General features: G+C 38.9%; 2 protein-coding genes across 5 annotated transcripts in view; one reads left to right on the top strand and one right to left on the bottom strand.

The window, feature by feature from the left end:
- LOC134224160 (phosphatidylinositol 4-kinase type 2-alpha) overlaps window positions 1-6,765 on the top strand; it is a 66,334-nt gene extending 59,569 nt beyond the window's left edge. For all 4 annotated transcript variants that reach the window (XM_062703442.1, XM_062703444.1, XM_062703443.1 and 1 more), the window contains one exon: window positions 5,619-6,765. In XM_062703442.1, coding sequence (XP_062559426.1) covers window positions 5,619-5,703 — 85 coding nt within the window. In that variant the 3' untranslated portion in view covers window positions 5,704-6,765. The remainder of the gene's footprint in view (window positions 1-5,618) is intronic.
- Window positions 6,766-12,622: 5,857 nt separating this feature from the next.
- Window positions 12,623-14,681, bottom strand: LOC134226777 (peroxiredoxin-6-like). The gene is made up of 5 exons (XM_062707757.1): window positions 14,277-14,681; window positions 14,044-14,201; window positions 13,580-13,639; window positions 13,304-13,379; window positions 12,623-12,987 (listed from the first exon to the last, which is right to left on the bottom strand). Exons 1-5 carry the CDS (start codon window positions 14,514-14,516, stop codon window positions 12,859-12,861), a joined length of 663 nt encoding a protein of 220 aa, XP_062563741.1. The 5' UTR covers window positions 14,517-14,681; the 3' UTR covers window positions 12,623-12,858.
- Window positions 14,682-16,121: the final 1,440 nt, after the last annotated feature.

The following is a 16,121-nucleotide window of genomic DNA, read 5'->3' as shown; positions in this document are numbered from 1 at the left end:
CACCTGTCATGCGAACTGGGGTCGTGGGATCAAACCCCACCGAAGGGGCGGTTACCCTCCAATACCTTTTCCGAACTAAATCTATCACATGTTGTACATATGCATAATCAAGTTTCAGACATAGTAATTAATTTCCACTCCGGGTGGCTTAATACTCGGCATATAGGCAATTAACTTTGAATGTACGAATAAAGTCTTGTTCTTTTCTATGTTTCTTCAAAAATTTTTGAGCTGTAAAGGCTAAAAAATAAGTATTCCGTATGAAAAATGAAAGACAGCAAGAAGTCGCAAGAAGGTTGCGGATCATTTTAGTTTGTGCTCTATTAACGACAAATGTGAATTCATCCACTAAAATTGATTCTCACGATTTTTCAGCCTTTCGAGTTTCAGCCTTTTGTTATTTCAGCCTTATGTGAGATTTTTACTTTTCAGCCTTTCGTGTTCAGCCTTATGAGTTTTCAGCCTTATGTGATTCAGCCTTTCGTGGAAAACCCGGTCCAAAATATGAGCCGTCGAACTGGTGGTCCAAAATACCTCCCTTACCCTACGGCACCAATTGCGTCGCTTCTTTTTGTCAATATGCGTGCTATCCGCTAAAAAAATCGAATACCTTTCCTTTGATTTGTTTTTGATATTCTTTTCCACAAAAAAATAAAAACATTCCACGAAAAAATCAATAAAAAAATATGAAAATTTCCTTAAAGAAAAATATGAACCCTGAATCATCCATCTAACGGTAATTGTGCCTTTCCGGTGCGTAATGAAACTTCTATTTTTGCCATAACTTAAAAGCCCATAGTCCAATCCGGCTGCAATAGAGAGGTAGAGAGTTCATGTGAGCCATTCGTGATCGTCAAAATGAACGGCGTTTACGTATGCAGTTGACGGGAGGGAGTCTATTATCGATGTCACGGCTCTTTCCGAAACACGATCCGACTACGTGGCAACCGATACCGTACGGCGAAAAACAAGAAGCAATTTCCGAGGGTCGGCAAGTGTCCAATGATGAGGTGGCAGATGCTTCGAAGCGCCTGCAAATGAAGAAAGCACCCGGTCCAGATGAAATACCAAACGTCACCCTGAAAGCTGCAATTTTGGCATATCCGGATATGTTCAGAACGGTACTCCAGAAGTGCCTAGACGAGAGTAACTTTAGAAATGAGGAAGACCCAGAAGCTGGTACTGCTGCCAAAACCAGGGAAGCCGCCGGGACTTACGGCTTTTTACAGGCCGATATGCCTGATAGACACAGTTGGAAAACTTCTGGAAAGGATCATCATAAACAGGCTGACGAAGTGTATGGAGGGTGAGCTTGGACTGTCAAACATGCAGTTTGGATTCCGCAAAGGAGTATCGACAGTGGATGCAATTCGGAAAGTGCTCGAGAGTGCGAAGCGAAGAGATATCGAAGAAGCAAAGAGGACATCGATACTGCGCAGTGGTTACGATAGACGTCAAGAACGCGTTCAACAGTGCCAGCTTTGAAGCCATTGCCGCTGCGCTGCACATAATGCGAGTTCCTGAACATCTTTGCCACATCCTAAAGAGAGTAGAGTCCTGGTGTGTCTTACAGCGGGTGTTCCTCAGGGCTCCATACTCGGCCCAATTCTCTGGAACGGAATGTATGATGGAGTACTGACACTGCGGCTGCCCAGGAAAGTGAAAATCGTGGGTTTTGCGGATGACGTGTCATTACCAATGGTGGGCGAGACACTCGAAAAAGTGGAGGCGTCTGTAACAGAGGCGATAGCCACGACCGAGTGCTGGATGAATGGAGTTAAGCTACAGATAGCTCACCACAAAACCGAAGGTGCTATTAGTCAGCAACTGCAAGGCGATCCAGCGGATGGAAATCGTCGTCGGAGGACATGCGATTGCTTCGAAGCGATCACTGAAGCACCTGGGAGTGATGATTGACGACACAGCAACGTTGACTACGCCTGTGAAAAGTTGGCGAAGGCAATGAACGCAATTGCGAGGATCATACCAAACGTTGGCGGCCCACGAAGCAGCACGAGGCGTCTGCTAGTTAGTGTCTCGCCATCGATACTGCGGTATGGTGTTCCTGTCCGGGGCAATGCACTGCAAACCAAGCGGAACCGTGAGAAGCTGAAAAGTGTGTTCCGGCGGATGGCCATACGAATTGCAAGTGCAAGACTTGAAGATGATATACATCTAATGAACACACAAAACGTCTTTATTGTGTCGTTCAATACATACGAATACGATATCATGAATTCGATATTTACCACAGTCTATTAGGGTATATAATAGACGTAAATATGTTTCCTGTACAGTTTCATTTAGAAATGTAGGCAGAGTATTCTTCATCTGAATACCAATCCTCCCATTGTTTTCAAATCTTCTTAGACACTGGATATTATCTATCTAGAATCTAAATAAATGTGAAGTAAATTATTCGAAAAATCAATAAACGCTTTTAAACATAGAGAAGTTGCTAACTTCCCAAGGAAATCATTCTTTTTCCAGTATGTATCTGTGTAAAATAGTAATTTCATATGACGTTTTTTAGTATAACCTAATAATTCAATTGAAATTTGTATATTATTCAATTATTTCCATATATTATTGCAAATGTGTTACTAATTATTGGAACGATTAATTAAGATGCGGTTTTCGCTTAGTGAATGCTCTTGAGTATTCCTTTCAGCTATGTAGGTTTTCTTTTAACGTGCGCTTAACGAGGAAGCGCCATAATCAGTATAATGAAAAAAATAAATTTCCCCATACTTAATGTGCATGCAAACTTGAAACGGCTTGTGCTAAATCAGTTTTAAACCAAATGAGCTCAAATTTTTGGACGACACCCAGAACCTGATACAGAATAAAATGAGCGTTATGGAACAAAATCGATTTTTTGAACCACCCTTGGTGGCTCAAAAAACACTTTTTCAAATTTTTTGATGAGCCGCCCTCTTATTCGGTTCCATTTGATGTCCTGATGCTCTGGACAAATAAGCCAAATAGGTCAACGTTTGAGCGGTGCTAAACTCGTTGGAAGTTTATGAAGAAAAATGTATGCAGAAAAATAGAAAAACTACTGTTTCGCAGTTGGACGGCACAATTTACGATCAAGACCCATGATACTCATTCAGTTCTTGTAGAATTAAATACAGAATGGTATGCAGAAAGCCGCGAGAAGATAAGAGTTTATTAGGCAAAAATATTAGCATTTTACTGGAGTGTTGTATGGGTAAATTTATTTCTTTTCAAAGGTAAAAGAAACGAAATTTGCTCAAACCCTACTTCAGAGAAATGCCAATAACTTCGCCGGCCAAAAACTAATCTTCTCGCGGTTTTCAGCATAACATTCTCTATTAAATTCTTCAAAATCTCAATAATTATCATAGCTTTTCATCGTAAATTGTGTCGTCTAACTGCAAATCACTGTTTTTGGATGTTTCTGCATACATGTTTGCATAGAAACTCCCAACGTGTTTAGCACCGCCTAAATGTTGACCGATTTGGCTGAAATTTTTTCCAGATCATCTGGACATCAAATGGAATAAAATAAAAAACCCTTTAATTAAAAAATAAAATAAAATAAAAATAAAAGGGCGGCCCATCATAAAAATTGAAAAAAGTTTTTTTCCATACTCATTTGAGCCACCCTAACCACCCTATTGGCCATATTTTAGTTTTTGAACATAACAATGTAATCGCTAAAACAAAGAAATGAAATGAAAAGTTCATATCAGCCGACTGTTCGTATGACACCTTCTAACGTAATATAGAACAACCGGCACGAAAGTTCAACCCCTGTCGTAGTCCCCGGCGAGCTTCGAAAGAACTGAGGTATTCGCTCAAAATCTTCACATACACACTTAAAATATATAACCGAACTCGGTTGAAATTGAACCGAGTTTTTATCTGCTGAACGCTCGGTTGCCTGTTCGGTTCAACAAAAAACAACCGAGCAATCGTTTAATTTGAAATTGCTTCCAATCTGTCAAACTAACCGAACAGTCGGTTCTACCAGCATTTATTTATTTAGGAATAACCGTACATCGGTTAGTTGATTTCTACCGAAAGGTGTCAATTAAACCGAATGAACTGTATTTGATATAGCGAAAATCGGTTTCTTAGCCCTTGGTTTTTACTTTAATCGAATCTGAATCAGAATTCAAAGACTCGTTTTAGAACTCTGAATCCGATTACATTAAGGACAAATTTAGTTGAAGAGAAATAATAAACGTTTATTGATATAGTGGAAATAGTATTCGATATTTTTAATACCATTTTGGACAACGCTCACTCACGTTTTTTCCTAGTATATGATTTTATTATTAGCATCAGGGAATCTGAAAATGAAAAATAATGATATAATCCCTTATAATAGGAAACATATATTAATACTTTTTACTCACTCTGATTTTTGATAAATAATTTTCGCCAGCACATGTCAACATCCAAGACATTGATAAAGATTGCAGCCTTTTCTTGACTTTGCATTTTTGGTTGGTTTCCTACACGAAGTCGTTTAAATGACGTTTAAATAACTTAAAGCGATGTTCGGTTTGTTTTACCGAGTAATGTCGGTTGTCAGGTACCGAACTTGTAAACATTTAGGCTTAACCGTATTTTTCGGTTTAATTTTTGTTCTCATTTGTCAAAAGATATTTAATATACCGAATGTTCGGTTTTTATTCAAAATATTTTGAAGAAAACGAACGACTGATCGGTTCAATGCTTTCAACCAATCTGGTTCGGTAAAAAATTCAACCGAGATCGGTATTATAATTTAAGTGTGTAATTTTGCACACCATCCATCGTTGTTTTAATCAGCCTTGTAAGCTTCCTGGGAAAGCTGTTAGGAAAAGAGAAAGGGAAGAATTAGCACCTAATATTGACAGCATTTTTCAAGGATTTGCCGTACAGTAAAGATCTGATAGCAGCCGACATCGATGCAGATTTGATTATACTTCTGTCTGTTGAACTCATGCACTATTGGTAAAAGACGATGGAAGATATCACTATGCATTTATGATGGTGATCGCTCGATAGTTCTCACACTCCAGTCTGTCGCCTTTTTATTAGATGGGGCATATGACATTGATCCCTTCTGTCCAATACTTCGGTAGCTGTTCTATTTCCCAGATTTTAACTATCAGTCTATGCAGGCAGACAAGTGACCAGCTTTTATGGGCCCATTTTGACGAGTTCAGCTACGATACCATCCTTACCAGCTGCTGTACTGTTCTTGGGGGATGGCAACCTTAACTTCCCCAACGTTGGGGGCTTCCATGACCCATGAAAATTTTCAGATTGTTTCTGTTTTGATTTGCTGTAAAATAGTAAGACTAGTTCCTGGTCAATGTAAATGGAAGAAATTCTTTTAAAAAAATCATAGTTTTTCATAATGCTTAACTGTTTATACAAATCTTAGAAACAAACCTATCAAAGTTTCATTTCTAGAACTTTTTTCCTAAAAGGTCATAAAAAAAATTAGGTTTGGTATATAGTTATCGCTACATTGCAAATTTATTGTTTCTTTGTTGAAATTGGTGCCACTTTTATAGCCATTATAATTGATTGTATCTAGACTAGACAGTTTCTATATTGAATTTATTCTCCTTTTTCGTCTTTCCTTATCGCAGATCAAAAGTCAACCCTGGTTCGGCCCGATTTTTCTCATTCCAACAGCGCTTCCAAAACAAGAGCCCATTCTTCTCCTGGTGTTAGAAAACCATCCCGTGAACACAATATAAACTATTAACCAATACCGGATAGGGCAGATATGCTGAAAACAAGGAAAGTAAGTTAAAAACTAACTACAAAGTAAGCACCGTAAAAGGACTCGAGGAGAACGGCACTCTTTAGGTGAAACACAGTTTTGGGAACACTTCTTGTTTGTATGTAACCGTGGTAATGAAATGGAAACGTTATTAAATATATATTGCGTAGAAAACAAATGTATGTATATTTATCATTCAAATTTCGAGTAAAATATAGTTATGCACAGTAAAAACAAACGTACTACAGAAAGTGAAACATCAAAATGTCTAACGCAATTCTCTCTGTATATTTATTGGGTAACAACAGTCTGGATTATTTATTCCTATATAGGTCTACCAGTTGCAATCTTATGTACATAGGTCTTGAATGCAAAGGATTTTTTTTTCGAAAATTTAGGAAAATTGTTCCTTTAGTGTACCAAAAAATAGTTTCATGGTCCTACTGATTCGTGAGAATGATCTTGAGTAAAACATTTCGATGTGACACTTGAGAAGTAGTGAAGAGAGTCTATCAATGTAATCGAACATCACTAGTCTTATTAATAAAGAAAAACCTTACTTCTTAGACAGCAATAGTGGAAATAAGTCTAAGTTTGGAAAAATCGACAACGGAAAAATGTACAATAGCTGATAATAAGGAAAACATCACAGATACATAGAACCGGTTGGTCCAAAAATTGTTTAAAATTTTCGACAAATTTCGTAAAAATGAGAAATACAAGGAAACGGAAACTGATGATGTAGGCTAGATACATTTCGATAGCTAGGTAGAACACATCTAGGCAATTAATTCACCAAATACCAGACAGAATGTTAGCGGAGAGAATCATCATAAGTCAAGCAGTGATGGGTTGAATTAGTTGAATAGTGAAGGATTAAGTTATCAACCTCAATCTAGACAGATACACATGAAAAAGCATGAAGTCCTCAATAGGCCAACTACGTTTTACAATCAGTTGCACTAGTTCCGAGAAGTGAATCAATAATAATCATCAAGTACAGTACGAAACTGGTCAATGTTAATATTCTTGATGACATCCCCTCAGATAAACTACAAGAGACAGTTGTCGGTTGTCTGTTCTGTCTATTGTTTCGTTCTGCGCGTCAACGCAACAACGGGTGGCCACTAAATAGCGGGGATGGGTAGAAAACTACAATGAAGGACAGTTCAATCTGATATATGTTATATTAAGTGTTGACCTTAGTCTTCAAACTTAGATTAATGAATATTAACAAACTAGCTACATAACCCAGCATTGCTCGGAATTGCCAGATTGATGTGCATTTTTTTACAATCTGAAAATGATAAAACCGAGTAACAGGGTAATTGTGTTTTGTTATTAATACTTCCTCATTTATGGTATAATTCTTTTATTAAAAGAAGGCCGACTTCACTTTTGAAAACAGTGACTGATTTTTTTTCACCATTTCATTTATTTGGTAGGCTCAGTCGTGTGTGACACTTTGCAGAGCCGCATTGACTGATTTTTAAAGAAATGATCGAACTCACCATCGTTTTATTCCAGGAAAGCGCCTATTTCTAAAGAAGGAATCACAACTATCGATGACTTTTTCCGGACAAATGCCTATTCTTTTCTTAAAGATCAATTCCACTATTGTCTTACTCCGAGCAAACGCCTATCTCTAAAGAAAGAATCGCATCCATCGTTGCCTTTTTCCGAGCAAATGTCTACCTCTGAAGAAGGAATTAGATCCATCATCCAAAAGAAAACACATTAAGTCTCAAATTACCGTCATTCAGTCATTAACGAGAAAGACAGCCACGTGCTCGTACCATCACCAGTAATAAAACCACCCATCGAGGGGAAAAAGCAGTCTCAAGCTGGATGGGGGAAGTATTTTTGTTTCAAAACTACATCATTCAATAGCGAAGACATAATGGATGCTTCATTTTGTTGTATTTCGCTTTAGTTTTCAAAAAAACTGCCTTTTGCAACATTTTTTCCCAAGAGGGAAATCGACGATTTACTCTCACGCTCCCTTATATACAAGAGAGCGTGAGAGTAAAAAAGTTTTTAGTTCAAAATTCGAAAATACGTGTAAAAAAAGTTTTATGATTTCTCGACGAATCATGCAAAATTGAACAATTTTGCAAAAAATTTGTGTGAGATTTTTTTTACACGGCCGTGTAAAACAAATCCGTGTAAAAACAGAATCAAGTGTAAGCTCATCGGGTGTAAGCTCACAGCTCATAAAACCCTCGTAAATTGCTTTATTTTCGGAGTTCTGCGAGAAACTGGTCAAATTAGGAACAAGGCCAAAACAGCCGGGTAACCAACCCCGGTGGGAACTATGGTCGAATGCTGACAGGGAAGGGAGGATGTGCTCCCTTGGTGAAAATCTGATCGAGCGTCTGTTCTCCATGTTGGGAGCGGCTCACAACAGCGTCTGTCCCCGTTGTTAGAGGCGGCTGATCATCGCCCGAGTGCCAGCGAGGGACTCTAAGCAAAACTGTGCACACCATGCTGCATCGTGTCAGCATCGAGAAGGCAACCCCTTCAACGCGATGTAGGTAGTGCAACCCTGGTAAGGTAGCCTACCGAAGATTCTACAGTTACCAAGAAAGACAAAAGTAGAGCAAACGGATTGACTCGACGGCAACAGACCCGGGAACGAATAAAGGACAACGATTGGAAAATCTGATCTCAAAATCTGAAGCTCATGAACTGCAGGAGGTCGGCGTGAGTAAATATGTCAGCAATCCAATGCAATGAGCAATGACTTCTATGAGAGCCTTATGATAAGGCCTACGGAGAGTGCCCAACACACGATGTAAAAATTGTCATCGGGGATGCAAATGCGCAGATCAGTAGGGGAGCCTGGGTAGACTTGATCCCCTTTTCTGATTTCCGATGTATCACAACCAATGATGCATGATTACTGATGCATGATAGTCCTTAAATTATTGTTGTTATTGATACACAATCAATTTTTGGAGTGCTGTCAAAAATCGACTTTGAAAATATTCGGGGGAAATTGATCCCTCTCTAAGAACTTGCTTTGATAAAATTTGAAAGGTGCCCTCAGATTTTTTAAATATTTTCCCTTCAAAATACGCGGAATTATCGAATTGCTGTGCGTATACATGAGCGATTTTTGTTATTGAATTCGACAGCACATGCATTGTTAGAATTTGGGGAGACTTGATCCCCTTTCTATGAGATCTACGCAATAAATCATTTTTCCTGCCAACCCTTCATCAAATCCGTCAAATTTACAAAAAAATAGAAGCCTAAGAAGAGATTCATATTTTTTTGAATTTTTTCAACAAATTTTTGTATGGGTGACTAACGGGGCATCAAGTGTCCCCATACTGAGGCAATAATTTCAAATCCAAATATCCTAAAACTTGATGGAATGTTCACATTTTCATCAGTACAGATCAATAAGCATATTTATGGCTTGTTGCTGTGAAAAAACGAAAGACTTTGGTCATTGTTATGAAAAGTTGTTCAAATTTTGCTTGGCAATAAAAAAATCTTTAGGAAGGTCAAATCATACAAACCGCACTGCAGAATAAATAAGGTTGTCAATCCAAAAAATAACCACATAAAGATCATTTGTCTAGAGGATCTATACTAAAAAATACGCTAGAACAAAACTACTTTAGTTTTCGATAAAACAGGGGGTGATCAAGTCTACCCACCTTCCCCTAGAGAAAGTTTTTTTTGTCCTGTCATTCTTACGGAAAGAAGTTGCTGAACAGTACCACCAGAAGCTGGACGAGCGGATAGGAGATGCCACAGGATCTGGCGACGCCAACAGATTGTGGGAAAATATCCACGAAGCTGTGACTACAACAGCGCCGGAAGTGTTAGGCACTGCCCAGTGACGCAAATAAAATGGTTGATTTGATGAGGAGTGCCACCGAGTGACGGATGAATAAAATGCTGCTAGGTGTCGAATGCTAGTGGCTCGTACCCGAATTAGCTGACAGACAAGATTATGTTGGCAGCCAAGTGGAAGGAGCACCTCGAAGATTTGTTGAAAGGTGAAAATGAAGGTGTTTTAAGGAGCAGGATGGACATAGTCGGCGGCGGTCAAGCTGTGGAACCACCAACGCTGGACGAGATAAAGAAGGCTCTAAACGAGCTGAAAAACAGTAAAACTGCGTGGAAAGAAAAGATCCCGGTTGAGCTTCTAGAACACGGAAGTGAGCAGCAGCATCAATCGATCCACCGATCCAGAAAATATGGGAGGATGAAGAACTGCCGGCCGGCCGATTGGATGGCCACATATGCCTAATCTATTAAAAAAGGGCACAGTTCTTTACTCGGCGTACAAAATTCTGTCGCGTATCCTGTTTAACAGATTAAGAAGACCGCTTGAGGAGTCTTTCGTCGGCGAATACCAGGCAGGTTTTCGTGAAAGCTGATCAACGACGGATTAGATGTTTAGCCCGCGGATGATGCTTGATAAATTGCAGGAGTACAACTTGCAAACCATCTGTTCATTGATTTCAAAGAAACGTACGATTCAGTGGAGAGAAATGAGCTGTGCCAGATAATGTCCGAACATAGTTTTCCGGCGAAACTGATTAGACTGATTCACGCAACGATGGATGGCTCGAATTCAAGTATTCTGATTGCAGACGAAGTGTCCATGGCTTGGATCCCTTCTTATTGCTCGATCCCGGGAAATGAGGAAGCGGACTCACTGACTAAGGTGGACGCTATGGAAGGTGATATTTACGATCGGAAAATCATCTTCGATGAATTTTTCGTATTAGTTCGTCAGGAAACATTGATCAGCTGGCAAAAAAAAATGGACAAATGGGGAGATGGGTAGATGACTGTATTCAATTCGCCAACAGGTGTCGAAGCGGCCATGGTTCAAAAAATTGAATTTGGGACGAGACTTCATTCAAACCATGTGTCGTCTAATGTCCAATCACTACTCTTTAAATGCACATCCAGGCCCCAGATCTACGCTCACTGCACATCTTCGGGTCCGAGAAAAGCAGTCGAAGCCTATTAGGGAAGTGTTGGCGGTCCTGATCTCGAATACATGTCCCTTGTCCACCAATTTTTGAAAGTCTCTGATGTTAGACTGTAATCGTCGCCCATCCATCTCTTTTGCTGTTGTTATCCCTTAAGAATGCCTTCCTGTTCAACCGTCTAAGACCAATTAAGTACTCTCCATTTAATTCCACGAATTATTTTCGATATATTTGCAGATACGTATTTCGACCACAACTGTGTGGTCGTCTTCAGTGTCTCGTACTTGACTCGACTTGACTCGAAGTTGAGTCAAGTACGAGACACTGAAGACGACCACACAGTTGTGGTCGAAATACGTATCTGCAAAGATATCGAAAATAATTGGTGGAATTAAATGACGAGTACTTAATTCGTCTTAGACGGTTGAATACATTCCACTAAAAGAGCTTAATATGTTTTTCTGAAAATGTCTTCCTCTTGTTGACTACCGTTAAACCCCATTCGTATGTCTTCCTCTCGTTGCTGTCTCCCTAAAAATGTTTGTCTCATTACATATGTGAATCATTGCCAAGGATTTCAACTGTTTGACCATCAGCATTATAATTAATTAGGAATCCTAAATTCGCTTCCTTTCCTATTGTATAATTGTATTTCCTAATCTCGACCAAATCGCGAGTCTTTCGGTTCCCCAAAACTAACATTAGAGTTTGAGAATCATGAAAAACTGTATTAAAAAAAAAGATTCCAGTTCCGTAACGCTTTACGGCAAATGAGCCTACCAAATAAATGATATTTAAAACAAAATGCACTCGAGGGCGCTATTAGGAGATCTGACGTGCAGAGAAACGGCACTATCATCACACGATCGCATATGCTCCTGGGCATAAACTGCTGTCATACGCATATTTGTCCCATGTTTGCTAGGATTCCCTATATACATGGGACAGCTATGCGTATAACGGCAGTAAACCTCATTGAAATCGATCGCAGAGCAGTAGTGAAGGCTTTTGTCTCACTGAAGTGGCAGACGGCGAGGATATGCTTTACCATTAACGCTATCAAGACAAAGTACATGGTGGCAGGTAGAGATAGAGGACCTAGTGATATTGGTGCTGATGTAGTGGTTGATAAGGATGTGTTTGAAGTTGTTGAATAATTTGTTTACCTTCGAACGCTTGTGACATGTGACAATGACGTTACTCGTGAAGTGAAAAGACGTATTCCTGCTGCGAATAGGGCCTTCTATGGATTACGTAACCAGCTTAGGTCCCGCAACATGCAGACGGAAACGAAATTTGCTCTATATAAAACTCTGATTTTACCAGTGGCCTTTTATGGACATGAAGCATGGACGCTAAAAGAGGCGAACCGGAGAGCTTTCGGGGTTTTCAAGCGAAAAGTGCTGCGTAAAATACTCGGAGGGAAACTAGAAGATTGTGCACAGACGCATGAGCTGTATCAAGCAAATAAAGAAGAAATTATTGTGAATCGTTTAAAATACGGTAGACTTCAGTGGGCTGGTCACTTAGTGCGGATGTCGGAAACTATATTCAACAGAGATTCGGATAGAGGCCGGCGACTTCGTTGAAGGCCACGAACACGTTGGCTGAATGCGGTGGAATCGGACCCTAAACGTTCGGGGAAACTGGAGGAACATCGCCCAAGACCGACAATTATGGAGCTCTACAATACGCTAGGTAGGTAGGTATCAATATGATTTAGATTTTCTACTGTTTTTTAGATGGCATCATATAGCTATATTGTTTAATTGTTGTATGAGGTAAAACTTCCCCTAAAAATCGTTACAGTGAAGACCTTAAGGCAGTCTTTGCTTAGCTGTAGGGCATATCGGTATCACTTTGTTGCTTTTTCTATTTTCTCAAACTGGTTAAAATTGGATTTATAGTTTCTCTTATAAATGAAGCTGTTTAACAAGGTTTGTCAATATCAAACAAACGATTTTAGTGTATTTCTACTCTTTGGTGACAGAATAAAGGGCCATCCTTTGTATTTCATAATTGTAGAGTTCAACATCCTGTTAGCTAGTCATATGACTTTTCCTGAAACACTTCAGTATCTGTTCACCTGTAAACGCTAAAATCATCCTCGACCTTCCTGCTGGTCCTTCCGTGAATAATTCATCACTCGTAATCGGTAGTGGTCCGCACGTACACATTGCCGGACGGCATCGAGATTCGTTCGATGTTGGAGAACAGTTTGTCAGCGTCCGCTTCGGAGACGGTCGGAAGGATCATTACCTTCGTTCCGGGCTGTAAGAATAAAGCCCCGATAGTCACATGAATGTGTTGAAAAGATAATATTTATATGTAAAAGTTATTAAACATGACCACCAAAACGCAATGGTCGGCTGCTCTTCAGCTCTCAATTTCCAGAACATGATGCAGGGTGATGCATTTGCCCTGGATATGTAGCTTGATGCTTGCTCATTCGCAGCATGCTTTGAAATTTTCTCCATAGTCCTGTATGGTGAACGGATCTTCCAAAATATGCTCAAGTAAATGCGAATGCGAGCTTTGTGTTCTTCATGTCAACATTTCAATCAAATATGAAGAAGTAGATACTTACCGTCCAGTTGGCGGGCGTGGCAATCACTTTGAGACGGTCAGTGAGCTGCAGTGAATCGATGACTCGAAGTATTTCACTGGTTTGTTTGATAAGAGCAAAATGAGATTATTTTACTTTTGTGTAGTAGATGATTGATGACTAAGAGAGCTCGAAACTCAAAGATATTAAATAAACTGAACTAAACTGCCAAATTGCATTTTGAAGAAAAAAGGAGTTTTCAAGGTTTCGGCTGTGTAACAAATCATTAATAGTAAAAATAGTATAATGTTTACTTACTCGACATTTCTTCCTGTTGATGTGGGATAGTGCATGGTCAATCGAACGCGATGGTCAGGACTAGAAAAGCCAACATTACACAGTTAAATATTATTCCTAATACCTAATAAAAACGAGATAATCGTCCAAACCAAACATCACATATATCTAGCATTTTTCTTAGATAATTAAACCAAAGACCCTGTTTTACTAGACAGTCCAAGAAATATTCTTATATCGCGTATTGTCTAAAGGATTCTCAAAGAAAATCTACAAATAGAAAAGCAGCTTTGCAGAATATTCAAAAACGATACAAACCGAAATTGGTTCTTGGTAAATGTGAATTTACGGTTCATATCATTTCATATATCATAACATTGGTATTTTTCTAAATTTTCTATGGATTCCAAAATTCTTTAGTGAAAGTTCTAAGAAAAAGTGCAAGATTTTTAGTTAGGTTTTGAACCAAATAATCATGAAGTCACCTGATAATGAACAAAGCGCGGACAGTGTGTGCCAATTCGGGATCGTTCTTGTCCTTATCATCCAGCATTCCAAACTTAACCGCTAATTCACGAGCCGGATCGGCGATGATCGGATAGGGGAAGTTCCCGATGATATCCGGACAGTACGATTTAATATCCTATATTGTAGCCATATCGAAAATCTTTCTTTAATAAGCACTTAAATTAGTCAAGGTGCTTCCAAAAATACTCACGTTAACCCAATCGACATGACACTTGAGATCATCGACAGAGTGGGCCAAGATCTTTACATTGCGCTTCTGGAAGTGCTCCTTATGGACTGCAATGCGACCCAGCTCGGTTGTGCACACCGGAGTAAAGTCAGCCGGATGGGAAAACAGAACACACCAAGAGTCGCCCAGCCATTGGTAGAAATCGATAGGACCCTTGGTCGAATCAGCCTTGAAATTGGGAATAACAGCTCCGATGCGCATTTTTGAATATTGTTTGTCACTTATAACTTTTGGTATACACTACTTTAGGTTTATTGCCAGGAAACGACTGAAGAATGTAAATCGCAGGGGACTATTTAAGAGGCGAAACCACATTGTTAAGTAACGAGTGCAGCGTTGTCCTGAAAAAAAAAACAATCATTAACCGGAGATATTGTTCCGAGTGCAATCGTTCTATGCTTGTTATCAATGGTGACGGGGAGTTGAGCCAGGTCTCAAAGAGAGGGAGAGCGAGAGAATTTAAATTTATTTCACATTTTGCTTACGCTAGATTGGAAGCGAGTGCAAAAAAGGAACTGGTTATGCGCAAACATCGATGCGGTATGGACGATGGACAAGCGTGGAAGCAGTCGGTGTGATGTCATATAAGTGTGGAATACAGTTCACTGTTCAATACTAAATGCTAATATTATAAGTAAACAAATGTTTTTTAGGAATAGGGCCTTTTAATCAATTATGTAAATTTTTTAGATATAATTGACTAACCGAAACACGCTCTAACCAACAAACCAAACTATAATAGGGGAACTGTTCAGTTTTACATCTCACTGAACATATCTAGGAACTTTTTTCAAATAGGCGTAACTGTGTTTGACCTTGAAATTTGAAATGGCTAATACTCTCTCAATTCAGCATACTTTGTTCAGCTAACGGTACTACCTGATAGATAGGAATCCATTCTTTCTGTTAGGCACATAAATTCGCCAAAACAGTTTAATTGATGAGCACAGTCGCCGTTCCAAAAATCAAGCTTAGAATCATGTACGCCCATTTGAAAAAAGTTCCTAGATATATTCATCTCATCGCAAAACTAAGAAATACAGCATAAATCTCGTCGCTTCTTTTTGCTAACACGCGTGCTCACTGGTGAAAAATCACAAAAATAAGAAACAAACCAAATTCATTTTCATTGCTTTGTTTTTGATGGGATGCAAATAGGAGCCATGGGATGAAGTGCCGAACCGTTCCCCTAAATGATTTAATTATTTTTTTTGAGTTTCCATCTTGTTTGACCCATCGGAGAGCACAAAGACATGTCTCGCTTAACTTTTCAAAAGGACCTAAGTAACATTTTTTTCATGAATTAATTTTAATAGCGCAATCAACAGAACAACATGAAAGCTATTGATTGCGCTATTCAAATTAATTCATGAAAAAATGTTACTTAGGTCCTTTTGAAAAGTTAAGCGAGATGTATTCGGAGAAATAGGAGAGAACGGTCCAAAATACACCCCTTAAGCTTTTTCGATGTTTTTACCAATATGAACAAGGATCCCAAGAAACAATTCAGAGCCATAAATCAACAAGCTTGTTGAACAATTGTTGTATAGAAGCGATGGTAGTTGAACAATTAAAGAATGTTTAAGAAGTTGTTTAATAAATGTTATACTGATTGAAATCACTGCATTAGTTCCCTGTTTTGTTGTTATTTGAATAAAGCATCGAATAAAAGTTTAACAAATGTTGCCCTAAAGTTTCCCTGGCAGGGTGAAGTACAGTTGTATTATTCACTGTAAATATTCTTTATTCCACCAAAATAAATCCTATTTTGTGTAATCAAGTTGATATTGAATAACATGTTTATGT

The sequence above is a fragment of the Armigeres subalbatus genome, chromosome 3 (genome assembly GCF_024139115.2).
Source record: "Armigeres subalbatus isolate Guangzhou_Male chromosome 3, GZ_Asu_2, whole genome shotgun sequence".
Lineage (NCBI taxonomy): Eukaryota > Metazoa > Arthropoda > Insecta > Diptera > Culicidae > Armigeres > Armigeres subalbatus.
This window is presented reverse-complemented; position numbering and strand designations above follow the sequence as displayed.

What these genes read in the sequence shown, in the direction of transcription:
- LOC134226777 (XM_062707757.1), bottom strand. Translation starts at nt 14,516, where the DNA reads ATGCGCATCGGAGCTGTTATTCCCAATTTCAAGGCTGATTCGACCAAG. An exon ending in GTCATGTCGATTGGGTTAAC is followed by an intron (nt 14,202 to 14,276) that starts GTGAGTATTTTT and finishes GCTACAATATAG; the next exon opens with GATATTAAATCGTACTGTCC. An exon ending in CGCGCTTTGTTCATTATCAG is followed by an intron (nt 13,640 to 14,043) that starts GTGACTTCATGA and finishes TGGCTTTTCTAG; the next exon opens with TCCTGACCATCGCGTTCGAT.